Here is a 20,367-nt window from a genome sequence, read left to right on the forward strand (position 1 = left end):
CTAATTTCATTTGCAAGAAACAAGTATAGGGCTTAACAAGCACCCATCATGATTGAAGGTATAGCCACCACGAATAACATCTGAAAAAAAGGAATGGAAAAATACTAAGAAAAATAAACCGCTCTCCCTCTTCACCATTTGAGCTCTATGAGCAGCAATGCATCAAATACGGCACATCAGTGCACTACTTAATCTCACGACCCAATGACACTTAGCAAGGGAGGATGAGGAGAAGGATGAGAAGAAGAGGAGTAGTACTAGCCTTCGGTGTGGAAGGGGAGCTGACGGATCCACGAGGGGCATGAATGGTCTAGTAGCAACAACCGATGTCGAGCAATGAGCCATCGGCTCGGCGAGAGGTGAGAAGCGCAAGAGGACGAGCAGAAGCTGCTGGAGTCAACCAAGCGCCATATATGGATTGGAGAGGATGAGCAGAATCCGCCGGAGTCGAGCAAGGTGCCACCGGATTGGGAAGGTGAGCATTGTGTGACGCATAGCTAGGGGGCGCACTCCGGAGCCAGATCCATGGGAATGCAAAGCACTAGGACGAGGAGGAGGAGGAGGAAGTACCTTCGTGGAGAATAGCTATCGTCGCCGTCGCCGGTGTTAGGGAGCCGAGTGGCGTGTGAGGGTGACGCGAGAAGGGGTCAAGCATCGCACGAGAGACTCACGAAAGGGCGACACACGTCTTTCTTTTCCGATCTGGACCGATGATTTTTCTCTCCCATGGGGATCGCTAGGGTTTAGGCTAGGATTTCCTAATCCATGCCCTAACCAAATGCGTTTTCCCATCTTCTGAATTTTTCCGTGGCATGAATCTCATTCCCTAGATGGCTAACCAAATGTGCTTTTCACACATCTCATAAACTTTCTCGCGCATGAATCTAGTTCCTTGGATGGTTGGAATTAGACTCAACGGGAAAAAATGGTATTCTAGTTGATGTCACCCTCTTTTATGAGCCTTGGCTATTAATAAATTGGTTGACAAATCGAAAACCTCACCGACAAGTGAACCCGTTCCTAGCTTTGGTCCTATGGTTTTGCCTTTCGCAAGAACAGCTAGTGCTATTACTGTTATAAAACTTTAAGGTGGAAGTAAATTTTATAGGATTCTGTTTAGAAAGACTCTCGTAAGACTTTATTCACGTCATGTATCATATGATTTAATATCTAGATTAAAAAGAGAGAAAATAAATATATATTCTCGGAGAGAAGAGAGTTTTTCGTATATGCCATAGAATTTGTTTTCCATATGCTGGCCATTTTCCGCAAACTCCTCAAGCAATTTTCATTTCCACCACTCTGCTCCTCCTCCCAGCGCGCACCAACCCGCCGTCATCTACTACCACTCCGCCTCATGGCCTCCCCCACCGCCGGCGACGCTCCCCTCGCACCAGACACGACGATCCCCTCAGCCACTGCGGCGGCGGATCTGGACACGGAGTTTGGGTTCCAGCGCCCGGAGCTCGGGAAGGAGAAGCTGGCCGGGACGGTGGGGTTCCACGAGCGCCACGTGTTCCTCTGCTACAAGGGCCCCGAGTTGTGGCCGTCCCACGTCGAGGCCGCCGAGTCCGACCGCCTCCCCCGCCTCCTCGCTGCCGCCATCAAGGCCCGCAAGTCCAACCTGAAGAAGACCGTGAGCATCCGTCTCTTCTCCTGACCCTCACCTCCTCTTGTTCGGATTGGAAATTAGCTGATTCGGTACTGCGATGTGGTGTTTGGTACGCTTTTGGTTGGATTTTTAGTAGTTTGATTAAGGGGAAGTGGGAACTAGAAGCTGGTGATTTCGATTTCCGAGCTTAGGATTTCCCTTACGGACACTATTCAACTAGCTTGAGCTATCACGTGATTTAGTTTTTTTTTTGTCTGCACATGGCGAGGCTAGTTTTTCTGTGGGATTTGACCGTTGCTCACTAGTGGGTCGATTAGATGAGTGCTTGGGCGAATGATGCAGTTGCCGTATGCGTGTGATTAGGATTATTGTTTGTGAATAAGCCATTGTAAGCTTGCCGGATCTATCTGCTTGTGGTTCGCTGATATTTTGATGCTTTAAGCTAGTTCTATCCGCACGTTGTTGTCTGTGTAGGAGGCCTTAGTTTGTTTCTCCTCATTTACTAGCTTCTGAAGAATTGGCTCTTATTAGATGTTTTAGTAGTTTCTGTTCGATATTTGAATCCTGGCTTAGGGATCTGGACTTGACTCAGGATTCACTGTGTACTATTGGGCTCTGCGAGTCTATCTTTAGTTGTGGTTTGGTGTTTATGTTTTGAATGTCTATGTTCTGGTTTTTGTTAACTGAATTGTGGGTAATTTCCCATGAATTATTTGTCTCAATGCAGCTGTGTCTGGATCCTCTTTCCTTTATAATTTGGATTCTGCTTGCATGGATTCATTCCAATGCTAAAATTTAAGAGGTATTTATTCATGATATTTATATGGTTACTCTGCTTTTGGTTAGGGTTCTATATGGTTATTTTCTGATGTTATGGCCCTTCTGGATACATATCATGAATTGGTGTCAATTTGGTTTATGATTGTTTGATACATCTTTGCCTCACGTTTTTCGTTATCCCCTGTTTTGGCTTTCAATATCACTGTATATTTTAGTGTTTTGTTAGTTTTTGCTCAAGTACTCACCATTTACATGTGATTCGAGGAAAATATTGATATGCAATATGCTACTCTATCTGTGATGATGAATGCGTACATTCTGACTAAGTGATAGCTTACTATGTTTGGTTTAAATTAACACGCTCGTTTTTTTGTGGCTATTGTTTATGTTCCAAATTTTCATCTATCCCATATTCTTGTGTATTTTTATCTGTGATTTGAATTTTGAGTAGGATAGTATATTCTGTTGGAAGCCATGTTCAACTTGTTCCTGACTGAATTGTGTTTTCATGTTCTGATATATTGCATCCTTTTGCTATGCTGTCTACTTTCTGTGTGTTTGGTAGAATTTCTAACGTGCCTTCGAAATTTCATGGTGTGTATGCATCAATGTCTCTCCTCTTTTGAAGGATCTACTCCTTATATGGTTGTCTTTGTAATGCGAAACATGAGCAGTCTATCTCAATAATTTTATCGAGTATTGGTCAGGTGATGTATGAAGTTGATGTTAAGAAGAAAGACAAAATAGTATGGTTTGTGTGTTAATCTGAATCTGTTGTCACTGTAAAGGTGTTTTGCTTACTACTCTGTAATGGACGGTAGCCAGTAGGATCAGATCTGTTGCAATGTTGAAACTTATGAATTAGATTTGTTAATAGACAAGATGAAACAGTAGAAGTTTGCATCATCCCATAAAAAGATATATGTCCAAATTAATTTTGGCTATTGTTGCATCCTAAAGGATTTTTCCTTTTCTCATATAGTCTCTTTCAGTGGGCATTGCTTATGATTACTATCCAGTCTATTGTCCTCTGGGAACATGGTATTGTTGGACTGTTTTTCAACTTTGCGTGAAATATCCGTGTTCAGTATTATGAATATTTCATTACTTACTGCTTGGCTTGCTTTTGTTCATTTTTATCAGTTTACACTTTTACTTTCGAAGAAAGTTCTATGTTTGGTAGGTTCTTGCTGATTGATATTTTTATTGCTAATAAGTGGCATATTCTACTATGCCACAGACCAAATTGACCATTTGTAAAGGAGAAGATGGCACTGAGTCATCAAATGGAGATGTGTTGATCTTTCCAGATATGATCAGATACAAGTAAGCTGCAAGCCTGCTACAAAAATATGCAGTCTTTAGCCTTTTAAGTCAGCTGCTTACCTTTTCAATTTACAGAGGGCTGACCCATTTTGATGTCGACAACTTTGTTGAAGAAGTACTTGTCAAAGATACTGAGTGGCTTCCTGGATCTCCTGAAGCTATGAAAGGTTCCTATGTTTTTGTTTGCTCTCATGGAAGCAGGGACAAAAGGTGTGGTGTTTGTGGACCTGCTTTGATTAAAAGGTTCAAGGAAGAGATAAATGGACTAGGCCTTGATGGCCAGGTGGCTGTTAGTGCATGCTCACACGTGGGAGGTCATAAGTATGCAGGAAATGTCATCATTTTCAGTTCTGATGCCAAGGGTGAAGTGACTGGTCATTGGTAAGAACTGAGGACTAAAGTAAAATTAAATCCTTATTTGGTGTTATAGACTCAATACCATCCTGTAACTCTCCATTTTAATTTTAGTTTTTGCACACACACGTCCTTACTTTCTTTTAACCAGTTCTTGCTTACCACAATTGCAATTCTAGGTATGGTTATGTTGTTCCTGATGATGTGCCTGTCTTGCTGCATAAACATATTGGACAAGGAGAAATTGTGGACCATCTATGGAGGTATGCTCATTGAACCCTAGTTGCAGTCCTTTCCTGACTCCATGTCCATGGGTTGAGAACTTGAGAATGGCTGAAAATTGTAATAGTTTTACCTATCATTTGTATCCTATGCTGTTTGGCATCATGATGGCTCCCAGATTATTATATTGCTCCCATGTTGGTGTCAGTTTATCCAGAAATTCAGTGTTGAATTTGTCTGCATTATGTTGGAACATGCACTTTGCATGAGTTCATCTGCTCATTTGGTAGCACATAAGGATAGCTGATCAAGAAGGATGTTTCATTAACGCTTCAATCGAATTCCCCAATTGCTTAATGTTGATTATTGTAGCAAGTTCAGTTTCAGGTTGAATTTGTTACATCTGAATGTCCTTTCATGTCTAGTTCCAACAGTTTGAGAACTTAAGAATGGCCCTTTTGTGGCAAACTGTTCACATTCACTGTTCTTGTTGCAACAGAAGTACAGAACATTGGCAATTCTGTTTGTGTTGTTTCTCAATTTCATTCATGTGAATTCCAAGGCCCTAAGATATCCTGAACTATGACCTTGCTGAATGTATGAACTCCTGTAGTGTGTGATAACCCAATGGAAACTAAAATTCACAGAAGCACTAGCCAAACACAAAATGTTTTTCTTGGTTCAGATTTGAACTAGTTTCCTCGCTAATACACACAATCTTGGATGTACATTTTGTACTTGTGCCACAATCCATAGGGGCCATGAAATCAGTGCTTTCTGCCTCAATTGCTATGTTCATGTGATCCTACAATATTTGTTTGATTGGTAGCTGAATGCCTCTCTTTGACCTGGGGTTCTTATGTGTTCTATGGCATCTTGCAGGGGTCAGATGGGTTTATCTGAGGAGGAGCAGAAGAAATCTCTCGAGCTTAGGAACATGACAAATGGTGGATCGAGTGCCAAAGAATCCCTTGAAGAAACTGGAACAGATCGTGCTTCTTGCAACCCTGCAGCAGCTGGTGGATGCTGCCAGGGCAATGGTGGCTTTACTTGCTGCCAAAGTGACATGCCAAAGGAAAAACAGGATAAGAGCATTACAGCTGAGCAGAACCAGAAGGGCCTTGAGAAGGAGAATGACAAAGAGAGTGGTGTCGGCAGCAAGAAGGGGCACACCAAGATATGCCCGATGCCCACCTGGTTTGAGACCTGGGAGAGGGCTGACACCTATGCCGCTCTTGCTGTTGTTGCAGCTGCTGCCTCGGTGTTTGTTGCTTTCAGAGTCTACAAGAACCTCATTTGAGAACTTGAGATCCTTGAAGAAACACCCAAAACAAGTATAGTTTTTGTGCTCTACTAGAGATCCTTGAAGAAACACCCAAAACAAGTAAAGTCTACTGCAGAAAAAGTCTGCCATGAGAATAATATACTTGCGCATAGTAATGCAAGGGTTAGAACTTTTTAAGTAGCTGGAGGGTTGTGATGAAAAGTTTAACGTCTACTGTTCTCGTATTTAACTCCATGTGAAACTCCACTAGGACCGAAGTTTCAATGCCTTGGCTGCTGTTTATCTTAGCAAGGCGATGGCATGTGCATCAACATTCACTGTGATGATGCCATCTTTTGTTTGGATTTTGGATGTTCTGGAGCATGTGGTTTAAACGATTTGTCAGATTGATTTGAAAATATGTTCATTTTGCACAGAGGTTAACGCGTTTCTAAAGCTGGAGGCATAAGAAACTTCCTTCTTTATCTGCAACTTTGTATTTGCATGTTTTTGTGGTGAACATGGCTTTGTTGCTGCTTGTCGCCTTTCTGGTGTAAGCTTTCTCAGCAGAAAGTATTCTTATTCTACTTAACACTGGTGATTTTAATGCATTGCTTGAGCTCTTAGGTTGAACAAATCCCAGGTTCACCAGAAACTAAAATGTAACCTCTGTGCACGGCATTCCACAACAGCAGAAACTTCATCAGAAACTACTGGGTGCACAGCTGCCAAAATGGAGAAAGCTCGTGTGCACGGCATTCCACAACAGCACCTGAATTTGTGATTGCACATGTAGATAAGGAAGCACATCAGCACACTCCCATTACCGACCAACCATTCACTGGTTGGCATCTTTGGTCCACCCAAGCAATCTAGGGGGCGCCGATGTACTTGGCATGAAGCCACGGAGGCGGCAAGTGCTGCTGAACATCGCATATACGTGTGATAAACTGATGATCATCTTAAATGATGCCATCAGTCTGATATATGGTGTTCAAGTTCATGTTGATACGATTATCACTAGCCTTTCGTTGTTGTCGATCCTCAGCGAAACTTTTGGTTCATCTTTTGCAGTCATTCAGTTGCGCGAATTCAGTTGCAATATGATCACCAAACCAATGACCAGTGGAATGAGAATATGATTGTCCAGGCTACCAAGTCATGACCAGGGTTTACGTTACCGATGAAGCTCGGTAACAGCGGTAACTGCTCGAATTTTAAAAAAATCGGATAAAATTCATTTGAATAAATTTGAAATTTAGGGGGAAAATCGTGATTTTAGCCGCTCGGTAAACCGGTTACCGAGCGGTTTTTGCGATTTATCGAGCGGTTTTCTTGAATCTTCCGCATTATCGATCACCGCTCGGTTTTGTCGGTAACCGCTCGGTTTTCTCGATTTATCGAGCGGTTTTCTCGATTTTCAGTGAAGTTCAACAAAAAACTCAAAAATTATCTCAATCTTGTAAAATCAATAACTAATTCATTTGAGCTTCAAATCAAGAGAAACAAATTTTGTTGGTTTACTTGTAACATGATCAACATGATAAAAATATTTATACTCATAAAAAAGTTCAAAATTTTCTGTGAGAAAATGTATTTGTTAAACCAAGTTAAATGCATAGTTTACTCTTTGCTAAGCCAAAAATTATGAAACTAATTTTGTTAGTCTTCTTATATGATCCTATGTCTTTTAAAAATACATGAACTCATGAATTAGTTATTGTGACATACAAGATTGTGTAAATATGTTGCGATTAGATTAATTCATAACTGACCCATCACACCTCAAAAATTAGTGAAACCACTTTTATTAGTTTATTTGTACTATGATTTACGTAGGAAAAATAATAGTAGACATGAAAAAGTTAATTACAGTGTTGTTTCTTAACATATTCACTTTATGCTTGTGAACTTGTAAAAATCATAGAAAAATTAATAAAAATCTAAGTAAAGTGAAATCAATTTTAAAGATCCACTTAAGATACGTCCTAAAAAAATGTGTTTGCATGTTAAATTTTTTCTTAACATGAGTTAATAACTGAGCCGCACGCTTCAACTTTTTTCATTTTTTTCAAACTTCCTCCCTATAGAATATGATGCAAACGACATTATTTTTGAAATTTTTTTCAAAGAAAGTCTTAGAATTGTGTCTAGTTTTTTTAAGATTTGTTTTTGAATTTTTTGAATTGTTTTATTTTTTCGAATTTTTTTAATTTAAATTTGTTTACCGTTCGATTTCTGAAACTGAGCCGGACCAAGATATCCGGTTATCGCGATTTTTACTCAGTTACCGTTGAATATTCGAACCCTGGTCATAACATCATGATTCATGAACAAGAACAATCTAAATGCGCTCGGTTGGTACGTTAGAGGCTACCACATTGGGAATCATAATAGTCTCTGATAGGACGGGAGTACATGCACCAGTAGTTAGCAGAGGCTAAGATTTCATAAATCTCTTTAATAGACACCTAAGTATAGGTAGTAGATCTAACGTACATCTTACAGTGTATATATAGTGTGTATTTAGATACATGTTTAAATTCTATCGCTTGTACCTTAGTGTTGAGGCTTAAAAAAACAACCTAAACTGGGCTGAAGAATCAATCGGCCCATAGAAACTACAAAAGACGACAATGTTTCGCAAAGATAACGCAGAAGACCGGCATAATCAGAACTTGTTGGATTACAAATGTGAACTTTCAGAAAAGTAGGTACATAAACAGGTTGAAGAGACAAATCTACAACACCAACCATCTGATGAAAACATAACATCTGAAAACCCTACATCCAATGGTTCAAACAATACAGCAAAACCCATATGTTTGCTAGAAGAAATCAAACTCTAAGTAGCCATCAGAACCTTTCTGGGGTGCACCAGTGGAAGCATCCGCAGCTCCTGCTGTCGATGGAGGCGGCTTCGATGGCCTCTCGATCTCGACAGGCTTTGGTACCTCCGGTGGGCTTGCACACCGAATCAGCGCCCAATTCACGCCCTCGAAGAACGGATGCTGCTTGATCTCCGTGGCACCACGCTTGTAGGCTAACCGTTGCTGGGGCTCCTTCACAAGCAGACCCCTCATCAAATCTCTTGCCGCGAAGCTCACAACCGGGTACTCCGGGAAGCGCAACGGCTGGCCAATGACATTGAACAGTGTAGCCCGGTTGCCTGATCCCTTGAAAGGTGTCTTCCCAAACAGAAGCTCATACAAGAATATCCCAAAGGTCCACCAGTCGACAGCACTACCGTGGCCCTCACCTTTGATGATCTCAGGGGCCAAGTACTCGTGTGTTCCGACAAATGACATCGATCGCGCATCACTGGGCTCTGCTATCAGCTCAGGCCAGGGGTTGATCTGGGTGGCAATTTCAGGGTTCGGTTTACGAACTTTTTTGGACTTGGAGGAGAAGAAGCGCGGGCCGAAGCAGGTGGTTGGGGCTGCACATGATGGCTGAATCATGCAGGACGGCTCCACACAAGCTGGCTGGACGCAGTAGCCTTGGCTGTTCTTCCTGAGTGCTTCTGCGTCAGGGTTTGAGGACCTGATCAGTGTGGGACTGACTGCACAACGAAGGGAGAGGTCGAAGTCAGAGAGCATGATGTGGCCGTCCTCCCGAACTAGGACGTTTTCAGGTTTGAGATCACGGTATACGATCCCGAGCATGTGCAAGTATTCTAATGCGAGGAGGACTTCTGCTACGTAGAATCTGCAATGTGAAGCCAATGGAACATCTCATTAGCTAAGCACCTCAGATAATGGAATAATGCAGCAAGATATGAACTTTATTCAGTCATGATGATCTAGCAATAACTAATCAACTAATGAAGTTCAAGAAAATCCTTAGTTCCATTAGGTAGTGAAATGTGATAAAATGTAGATAACACATACTTGACAGCTTGCTCCGGAAAATGTTTGCCAGGTTGCCTCTGTCGAAGAGTGTGCAGGTCTCCCCCTGGGCAGAACTCCATAACCAGGCAGGAGAACTTATCGGTCTCAAAGTGAGTGTAAAGTGTAGGAAGGAAGGGGTGATCCAGGCATTGCAGAATCTCCTTCTCTGTTTGAGCTCGAAGCAACTTTTTACGGCTTGCTAGTGACGCCTTATCCATAACCTTCATTGCAAAATAGCTCTTTGTCCGGCTCAATTCAGAGAGATACACACTGCCAATATCACCGCAGCCTAGCCTCTTCAACAGCCTGAAATGACTCAACCCAAGAATCCCATCTCTAGTCCTGACCATCTGAATCGCCTCCCATCGCGAATCATTAGCCTTGTGAGGCTTTGTACTGCTACTCATGCTGCTACATGAGCTCTCATCGCTGATATCACTGCTTGTGCTAGGCCTGCATCTGCCACTATTGGCTCTGTCACCAGTCTCAGATCGATCGGTCAACCTAGGACCTGCACTAACCTTTGCTTGACTACTCCCTTCACAAGTCTGAAATGAAGTGGAACTTCCATTCATACTCCCGTGCTCCACAACCATTTTCTCACTCAATTCTGCCGGAAGCTTGATTGCCGCGATATCAACAGATTCCTTCTGGAGGTAATCTGGTTTCTGCTCATTTGACTCCAGTTTATGACACGATTTGCGCAGGTTAGTTGTTTCTGGTAACACAGTTGGTGCTGAAGAACAGGCGTTTGTCTTAGAACAGTGCTTCAGTTCTGGGATACTTGGGATTTCTGAGAGGGTTTGAGGCATTGCCTTCGAAGCCATTGCTGCAACAATTGTCTGTTTATCAAACAAGATGACCAAAAATCGCGATAAGCTCTACTGAAGCAACCTTGGCATTGTGATGAACTATTGCATTGTAGGCTTCCACTCGCAATCTGCAAAAAAAAAAAAAAAAAAAAAAAAAAAACCCGATCAGATGTAACCAGCTACCACTCAGTGACTGAACACACAGTAAACATTGTAAACATTCACCAAGAAAACAGAAGAAATGAAATGGCCGGACAATGACATCCACACTCAGCTCCATGCACCTCCCACCATGGACGCTCATCATCGGGAATTCAATGTGCGCCACACTGGGGGATTCGTCTGTCTAGCTTGGAAAGTTAAAGCTGGGAGCCTGGGGATGTCTCCTTCCTATGACTATGACCATCAACTCTGTCCAACCCCCCCCCCCCCCCCACGAAGCCCAATCATGCAACGCTACAGATCTAGGATCCTCTTTCGCGATAACTAAGTGTTTGATCAGTAGAAAGCTCGCCAAAGGCGCCATCATTTCCGCACAAAAAAAAAAGAGAAAGGCGCCCCCAATGACCCACCCCCAAAATGAAGGCCTTTGCTTTCTTGCAAACAACATGTCTACCAGTTGAAGGCATGCGAAAAGCTCGCCAGTTGATGAACAAAGTATGAGCACATATAAAGCAGTTTATCATTTCAGTTATACCAAAATGCCATTTTTATGTGTGTGTGTGTGATGCTGGCTGCAGAAAGCTGAGGAAAGCAAGAATTAATAACCGCCAAAAGCAAGGACTTACCTAATCTTTCTGCGAAATGCAGAAGCATGAAATCTTGCACCCTCTGGACAAGGATGAAAGAGAGGGAGAGAGAACAATAATACTGGAATCCGGGCAAGACAGATCTACAGAACTAAAGCACAAACTGCACAATCTACTGAAGCAAATTGGGGGGAAGGGAAAGCAAGATAGGGGGGAATGTGCTGCAACAGAAATCTCACGGGAATGCGCTGCGCCTGAAAGCCTGAATCTTTCCGCTCCCAAGAACCAAACAAGCCAGAAGACGCCGAGGAGACGCCGAGGAGATGGGAGTCCGAAGCCGGTGCTTCTGTCCAGTTCTTCCGAGCTCTCTCGTTCGTGGGGGCTGCACGACGTGTACTTGTAGAGCAATGGAGGAGGAGGAGGAGGAGGAGAGGGCAGGAAACGGGAGGCGTCAAGTATTAATGTCCTGCCTTTCTGTTCCCCCGCTTGTCAATTTGCTTTCTTTTTCCCATCGTTTTTGTAATTCATTTCGCAAGTGCAATGATCTTGTCTGGTAGTTTTTGGATCCCTGGACGTGATACCTCTAGTTTTTGGATCCCTGGACGTGACATGGCTGCCTCAATCTTCTGTTGATCTCTCTCAATCATTAGCCGGATTAACTAAAGTATACCATAATAAGCATGTAGTTAAATTGCCATAGAATTTCTCTATGATTTTACATGGTAAAGTAACATGCTAATATGAACAAAACTTGATAAAATTTGGCAGCAAGTTAAACTCGCGTTGAATCATGAACAAATTTCAGAGATCATTTGGCTCCCAACGGAATCATTCCTTCATAATGATGCGAATCTAGGCTGCTGTAGGTACTGCTGTTGTATCTGATACACAGTGAAAATGTACTGTGGCAACCTACGAATCGTTACAACTTTACCATACTTGCTATAGCAGTTTTTACCCTACCACAGTAAAGAAATCCCATCAGCAATCAATTGGACATGACAAAACAGCCCTCTCGAGTCACTTCAGCAGAGCAAAAGACGCAGTCAACTTTCTCTTGCTTTTCGAGAAGGAATCAGTGTCAACAGTTTTTTATTATACTAAAAAAATTATAAATATTTAAAAGTATATAATACTAATAAAATACATTTCACAACAAATCTAATAATAAAAAAATTAAATTTTTATAATTTTTTCTTAATAAACATAAGATTAAAATTACGGTAATAAAAAATGATAAGTAAATGAAAATAGGAAGAGTACTGGTACCGGGCCAGTCAGCACTGGATAATCTGCTTTGGATTCTGGGTAAAATTGCAAAAATGACGGATAGTAGTGGCTATTTTTTTAGTCTTGGGGCAGCCAAACCGATGATGCTATGCCCGGAGCCCGGTAATTTTGTCTGGGGACTAGAGGAGGGTAGCGCTATTGGTTCTTCCTCGGTACATCATGATTAAGATTAAAAGCCTAAAAGTTCTTGGCAAATTGCAACACTTTCATCAAACAATTGCTCACCAGGGAAATTTATGTGCTGTCATATTTCTGCACAAAATAGTACAGTACATTTGCAAAAATTTCCAACCCAACATGTAAACCTGCAAAGCCAAGTGCTTGCACAGAATTCATGATTTTTACTGTTACATTTTCAGTAGTCTCTCGATTGATTTTACACACGCTTTCTTTTTTGATAGGACAACAAAACAGTCAAAATACGATCAAGTTTTTATGCCGATCCTAGCTGTTTGAAACGTAGCAGTGCAGCTAGCAGTTGAAGAGCGGCAATACAAGATTCTGAAACTCAATCATAAATGTTGTAAATTAGATGTTGTTGCTAGTACATTCTTGGTTTGCTGGCAGACGTTAAGGCTGATTTTACCAGCGATTACCTCAGAATTCGTCATACTGGAGTAGTTCGTCTTCACAAACGTGTGAAGACTGCATGTTCATATTTCCACGCGTCACAAATTCACAACCAAAGTTCCCATAGCCGACAAGTATAACACCACATTTGCAACGATAAAAAAATTCGTCTATTTCAACAATTACCGGACAATTTTTTTAATGACACCTCTCAAATTACACCGTCTTCAGAAAACTAAAAATATACGAGACGAGACCTCTCTATGTTCATGCATAAAATTACTATAATAAATTGAATGTGTTTAACATTAATAATTTTATAAATAAAAATTAAAATGTACAAAATTATGAACCTAATTTTTTTAATCTTTTTTATCGTGCTCTAAACAGTAAAATAGACGCCCAAATCTAAGACTAGGTACTCTAAAACTGGATGGACCTGCGCAACGCAACGCAGGGACGGCCGGTTCGGCGTCAGCGTCATGCAGAGCAGTCGCCGTAGTACAGCTACGGAACGGAGCAAGGGTCATGGGACGCCATGAAGGGTACCCATCTGCCAAGCTGTCCTCTCAAAACCGGCCTGAGGCCTGAGCAGGGCGGAAGCTGCATCAGCATCGATCGCAACGCCCCCGTCCCAAACCAATCACGTCGCCTCGGATTCAGTAATCACCATGCACGGTAGTTAGCAAGAACTCACGATGGCCAGCAATCATTTCGGCTTTTTAAAAACAAAAGGAAAACTGTGTCTGCATTGCAAACATGTCTTGCTTGCACACGGCAAATGCTTCATTTCTTCTCTTTCTCTAATTTTAAAGAAATAGAGCACTCATTTGTGACGCAAGAAACGAAAATGCAAGTATATCGGTGGCTGAGCCTACCAAATTAGGTCTTCAGATAGGAATCGAACTAACGCTATCCACTGTTTACACGTTTGCCTCATTTGCTAGGTTGCACTAAATATTTTCCCACCAAACTAAGGGACACGTAGACGTTGCATAAACTGCGTGTACTCCAATACGCTGAAGGAAACACCGTACATGACCAAACAACTGGAAATTAGGGATGCGTCCATGATGTCAAGGCGAGATTATCGCGATGCATGAATGCTGGTTACTTCAGAATCCTAGGCACGTGGCTGGCAATCAGCATAGTTAACTGCACGTAGTTACTCAGCACATGGATGCGTACCCTTAGAACTGATACAGACGCTTAGAATACGCAGTACATGCAGCGTTAGGTTCTTGATGGCATCTCTCGGAGTCCATGGACGAATGCTTGCATCCAAGATTTCGAGACTGCAGCTACTCCGGAAGCAGATTCTCCAATGAATAAGCTGCTCGCCTTGCCCCGTCCAGAGGAAGCATGTGCAGGGCACATGGTGCGCTGCTCAGAAAGCATCCACGGAACAAAGATCTGTCACTGTTTTCTTGCCAAGGCCAAATCTTATGCAGAGAGAGAGAGAGAGAGAGAGAGACGACGACGACGTGAGGAAAATTTGAACCACATTGAAAGGTACTGAGAAATCTTTCGGGGAAGTTTGCAGCTGCGCCATCACGTACAGGAGAAACAGGGCCGTTTTCCTGCCCATCAAGTCCGCTGTCGCCGTCCTTGTCGAAACACAGACAAGTCCCTCTCCGCCGAGCTGAAATAATCGCCATCTGCAATAACGACGGCTACAGTAAACTATAACCGTGTTCATGTAATCATAATGCCGTGCCGTCAAGCTCCAGCAGATCGATCGATCGACGCCCAGGAGGACAATAATCGCAGCAATCATTGGCCAAGAAGTGTAGCTACACACGACATAGATGGTTGACGCTCGACAGTTCTTACTGTCCCAGACCATTACGGGTAGTTAAACTTGCTGATGCCTGCTTCATCTGGAAGCTCGGCATGTCCAATTTGGCAGACTGTGTGCGTCAACACCAGCATGACATTGCTAGCTTTGTACGATTTGTCCGGCCTTTTTCTTTCGGCTACAATCATACATGTTTTCGGAACATGCTCATGCTAATATGCTATTATCAGCAGCGCTGAACTAAATCAGACGACTAATTGCATTTTTAGAGTACCTGATACTTGCTGCCTAGCACAAGCTGCAACTGTTTAGGCCCCGTTTGGTGAGAAGGAATTTGAATTTCACAGCAATTCAGTTCACGAAGCAATTGAAAGAATTTCCTGCCTTGCAAAACAGGCCGCATGCAGAAAAAAAAAATGCTGCCTTGCTGAAACTAGCTGGCTTGCAGATACTGAATCAGACGCCTATCTTCTTTCTTTTTTAAATCTGAAACTTGTTGGCTCGCTGCAAGCATCAAAAGTTCGGTGTAGAAAATGCAGGCGGAACTAACTCACACATATCGATTGAATTGAACAGAGAGTAGCATGAACTGAAGAATTACAAATCGGTGAAACAATGGCTTTTGTTGAAGAAAATATGAATTACAATGTTTTCTTTACTTGGCTCATTCCCTTTCATTTTGCTGGCCTGTTGACGAGTGTGCGGCTTAAGCCCATGGCGGACAGCTCATATGCACTCGGCTAGGGTTGGGAGATAAAAAAAGAAAAAATGAGAAAGAGAGAGGCCGGCGGCTACTCATTTTGCAGCGGCGGCAGCGCAACCAAACCCTGATTCCTGCAGGGATCGTGAGGCTCTAGAGGGCAGTAACGCATCTACAAGAGGGCTGGCTTCTTCTCCCTTTGTAGAGGAGGAAATACTCTTTTTCCCCTTTGGTTCTCCATTAATCTCTCTCAATTGGTTGTCATCTCTGAGCTGATTGGAGGGTGGCTCTGATATTGCTTTGGTGCTTCGGTTTCTCGAGGTGATTTGGTGGAGAAGTTCTTGTGTTGATATTTATTGGAGCCGCGTTTGCCGAGGCTCGCCCGCACGCGCCGACACGGTGCGGTGAGACCTTGTATCTCCGTCTTCCTCGCCGGTAGCAACGGTGACGAATAGGATTTCTGGGACAGCGGCATCTATGTCGTGCCTTGCCTCGATTGATTTTGCATTTAAGCGAATCTCACTATGAGTATTTCGGTTTCCTCTCTTTCTATGGTCTGGATAACACGGGATGCTCTATAATATGTAATTGCTATGAGATTGGGCATATTCACTAAGTACACTAGTATATACATGTAGTTTCTCTTGTTGTTTGGTTGAAGTTGGTGCTACTTGGAGGCTAACCGGTGTGCAGTCATGTTATATTTCTAGCACATCATGACAGTTTTGTTAAATTTTAACCTTGTCTTGGATTAGTGCTGCAATGTGATCTAAGTATACTTTGCACGCATCTGGTTGTAGATGGATTGCTAGCTCAAATTGCAGCTACTGTCTTTTGCTTTTCGTAGTTCAATTTTATTTTTGTATCGGCTATCTTGTTTCTACTGTGCCGATTTTGTGTTCTCTGATATTGGGCTGCAACACTGTCCATGACATATGTTGTGTGCATTTTTACACATCGAATATTTTTACATTGCCGTCATATGTTGTGTGCATCCACTATCAACACCTAATACTTTTCATCGGCTTTATAGTTCACCTACACATATGAAATCAAGCCTTTCGTTTAAATACCCAACCAAGCTTGGTACCTTTTATACGAGACATAAGAGCTTTAAGGATCCAAAGTTGGCTAGGAAGTTTGCCCTTAGCTTGAGTTCCAATAAATCTTGCTATGTCTTTTCCACTTTTAAGTTTATGCAATAGAAAATGATGAAAATTGAAAATAGACTTATATTTAGTAGGCAAAGTAGGAAGGGGTTTAGTAGTAATTGGACACATCCGTGTTTGGTGGTCTGTGACCTCGCAATGTTGGCAATATGAACCAACTTTTTTGATGAAGTATTTCTTGATCTTCGATAATTTGGTGATGTTCTCCACCAGGTTAAGGAAGCATCCAAAGCCTCTCTTGTTATAGTACATGGCATTCTTCATGAAGATTTTCTTATGTTTGTACTCCTCCTTAGTCAACCGAACCACACACGAAATGAGATTTGTGCAATCTCATTCATGAGCTCTTACTCCCTTACATGGTTAGTCTTAAAAGATAATATAGTATCACATGGAGAAGAGTATTAGATACCAAGAAGATTATCACAAGAAGTAGATGCGTTGACCTTAACAACATCAATTGTAGGTAATTCATTCATGCTAGTATCAATAGCATCATAAGCTAACTCAAGTTATTGATATTTGCATTTCAAGTCTACATGCTCAAGCTTAAGCTTCTTGCTGTTCTTTTCAAGTGATATGTTAGATGCAACTACTTCATCATATTTCTTAAGCAAATCATTGTATTTAGCAAGTAAGTCATCATGAATAGAGCTAAGCTTAGCATTAACATTTTTAATAGACTTGATTTTAGCTTTTTGCTTCTTGATGATAGTAGCATAGTCATTCATGAGCTTAGATAGATCATTAGAAGAAAGATCATCATCATAACTACTAATATTATCATCCTCACTACTCGCTTTGCTTTTACCTTTATCTATGAAGCACATATGTGCTGGAGGTAGCGGTGGATCATCATTGGTGATGGCGAGGCTCGTGAAGTTCTTGTCTTCATCATCACTTGAATCTTCACTTGAGCTTTCGTTGAAGATCTATTCACCAACAATATAAGTATTGCGACCTCCACCCTTCTTGTTGAAGAGCTTTTTCTTCATCTTGTTTTAACCCTTTTTCTTGTGCTTGTCCTCATCCTCATTTCCATCAATCTTCTTGATCTTATTTTTGTTTCTCTTATCGGGATGAGGGCAATCAAATGGCATATGACCATATTCATCACAATTGTAGCACTTCTTATCTCCGCCTCCAAACTTGTTAAATTTCTTGGAGCAAAATTTGTTCTTCTTGAAATCATAGCAATAGCCGTTCTTGCCCAACTTGAATATTATCTTTGTGGTTCTTCTCATAAAGGGCAAACTTGATGTCAAAGTCATCATCATCATCTTCATCGCTTTTGCTTGTTAATGGAATGTTCACCTTCTTCTTCTTATCAATCATCTTGAACTTGAGAGCAAGATTCTTCTTGAAGGATGATTCTTCTTGATCTCCAAACAAGAACTTCTCGTAAGTACGAATCTTGCCCACAGTATCGGTGATAGTCATATCATTGATGACTTTCTCATGAAGAAAAGAGATGATAATATTGTATTGCGACTTGAGAAGTACCATCAAGATCCTACAAATAATGTTACATTAAGATAATTGAGTGAGTTCAAGAGAATTCATTTCTTCAATAAGCATATTCATACGATAATACATATCAGTGCATAGCTCATTGGGAAACATCTTAAATTGATTAAGATTGTTCATTAGCATATGACATATTTCCTCCCGGATTTTTATAGAACCCTCATGAATTTTACAAAGACTGGTCTAAATATTATGAGCTAATTCCTTATTTCTTACTCTAGAAAACACCTCTTCAATAATTTCCTCAAAAATAACATTTTTAGCATTAGCATTCCATCTAATTTTTTGTTTGATAAATGGTTGATCAAACCTAATAGAAGCGACTAGCCAAACTTCGAGGGGAATAGCTTCAAGATAACTCGTCATACGAACTTTCCAATAGGAGAAGTTATTTTCCCCGAACCTTGACATGCTACTTCCATTCCTAGGGGCTATTGCTCTAGGATTTTAAGCTTGTAAAGAGCACGGGACTCTGATATCAATTGAAATGATTGAAAGGCCCAAGAAGAGGGTGAATTTGGCTATTGAAAAAATACTCCTATAGAATTCTAGAATAAGTAGCAACCTTAGCCTAGATGAATTGAAATACGACTACACAATCAAATTAGGTAAAAGCAAGAAAATAAACAAGCTAGAACACAAAGTAAATAAGGAAAATGAATCTTGCAAATAAGTAAATGTTCAAATGTAAATAAAAAAGTAAGAAGATGGACAAAAGAACACCGATTTTTTCCTGAGATATCGAAGAGTTGGCACTCCCCACTAATCCTTGTTAGAGCATCTACAAAGAATATCGCTCCCCCTTGAGTCACGAAGTCTCAAGCGCTCACCAAGCACATAGCTATTCACGGGGATCCCACAAAAACTCCAAGTACTCACCGAGATACCTCAAATCACCAAAAACCGACTAGGTACTGCCAACCACCAAGAGTAACAACCCAATAACTTCACTTGACCAAGATCAAACCTAGACTACAGCTAGATGCTCATTTTCTACTCTCCAAGCACTAAAGATGTCCTTAACCTTCAATTAAGAACTTTGGAATTCACTCAAGTGCACTCTCTTGCTACTTGATGCCACACAGTGTATGAACTCTTCTCGGGTCGCAAGAGATTCATATGAGATCAAGTGAGGGGTATGCTAGAGATCTAAATTTAGCCGTTGTTCAACGACCCACTTTTTTTTTAACATCGGATGATCCAACGAGTATCTTCTTACTTACATCGAATAATCTGGTGAATATAAAATTCAAAAACACACTGTCATTAGCCATTACTGCTGAGAATAGTCCACTGTACACATTCGGTGAGAATAACTATATCACCGGACCATCTGGCCAATTGACCTCCAATTTTCAAACAGCTGCAACCTTCTCTATGAGAATTGCTCCGATGCTCGTTTTGTCCATCACCAGACCAGCTGGTGAACTCAGCAACTTTAAACTGTCTGAAACAATCTCTCAGCAAAAATTAGTCCGATGACCTCATCTTTCAATCACCAGATAATCAGGTGAGTTCACCTTCAATTTACCTAGAAAATATTGCTTCTGGTGAAAAAGCTCTGGTGCTCTCAACAAGGTAACACCGAACCATCTAGTGCAAGACTTCGAAGAATTCAAGACACGTGCCACCAAGAAAATGTTCCGTTGATACCTATATGTTAACTACTGAATCATCCGGTCAACACATATGATTTCTTCCTGAACCAAAAAAAAATGCTCTAGTGAGAATAAAAGTCACATCATTAGACTATTCGGTGGGACTAACTTCAATAAGCTCGTCCAATTCAATATTTTCTTGAACTCTAACTTCACGACATCTCAAATATGTGCTTCTATAAGCTACCTAGTGATAGAATTTTATAATTATGCATCAATCAAGTATAGACTTAATTAGATCAAACTACTACTTTTAGTCCATCTTTATAGTACGATTAAAAAATTAAGAAAGAAGTCATATACTACTCTAAGTGTCTTTCACCTCCCTTACGACATTTAAAAGTAGAAGATCCTTAACTTTAATGCACATCTCATTTGATCGTCACATATAATCAACTTAGAGACAAAAATACCTAACTATCATTGCAAACTAAATTTTTTATACCCTTCAAAATAAATTTATTAATCACAATAATATAATTATTATTAATCAATAAAACACTTATCTATAGATCTAGAAGCTACAGAAGACTAACTTAGTGCCCAATAAATTTACAGGTGATTCTAATAAGACTAAGTATGTTATCTCTATAAAACTTACTATTAGAAGAAGACATTATCCATAGTCTTCTTGCCCTCTTGGACT

General features: G+C 41.1%; 2 protein-coding genes across 2 annotated transcripts; one reads left to right on the forward strand and one right to left on the reverse strand.

Moving 5' to 3' along the window:
* Positions 1-1,270: 1,270 nt before the first annotated feature.
* Positions 1,271-5,996, forward strand: LOC133921337 (uncharacterized). Its single transcript, XM_062366161.1, has 5 exons — positions 1,271-1,636; positions 3,633-3,718; positions 3,794-4,099; positions 4,252-4,335; positions 5,177-5,996. The coding sequence occupies exons 1-5, from the start codon at positions 1,358-1,360 to the stop codon at positions 5,592-5,594; spliced, it is 1,173 nt and encodes a 390-aa protein (XP_062222145.1). The 5' UTR covers positions 1,271-1,357; the 3' UTR covers positions 5,595-5,996.
* A 2,230-nt stretch (positions 5,997-8,226) lies between these two features.
* LOC133921338 (protein kinase G11A-like) lies at positions 8,227-11,504 on the reverse strand. Its single transcript, XM_062366162.1, has 3 exons — positions 11,249-11,504; positions 9,449-10,388; positions 8,227-9,266 (listed from the first exon to the last, which is right to left on the reverse strand). Exons 2-3 carry the CDS (start codon positions 10,273-10,275, stop codon positions 8,387-8,389), a joined length of 1,707 nt encoding a protein of 568 aa, XP_062222146.1. The 5' UTR covers positions 10,276-10,388; positions 11,249-11,504; the 3' UTR covers positions 8,227-8,386.
* Positions 11,505-20,367: the final 8,863 nt, after the last annotated feature.

The sequence above is a fragment of the Phragmites australis genome, chromosome 6 (assembly GCF_958298935.1).
Source record: "Phragmites australis chromosome 6, lpPhrAust1.1, whole genome shotgun sequence".
NCBI classification, from domain to species: Eukaryota; Viridiplantae; Streptophyta; class Magnoliopsida; order Poales; family Poaceae; genus Phragmites; species Phragmites australis.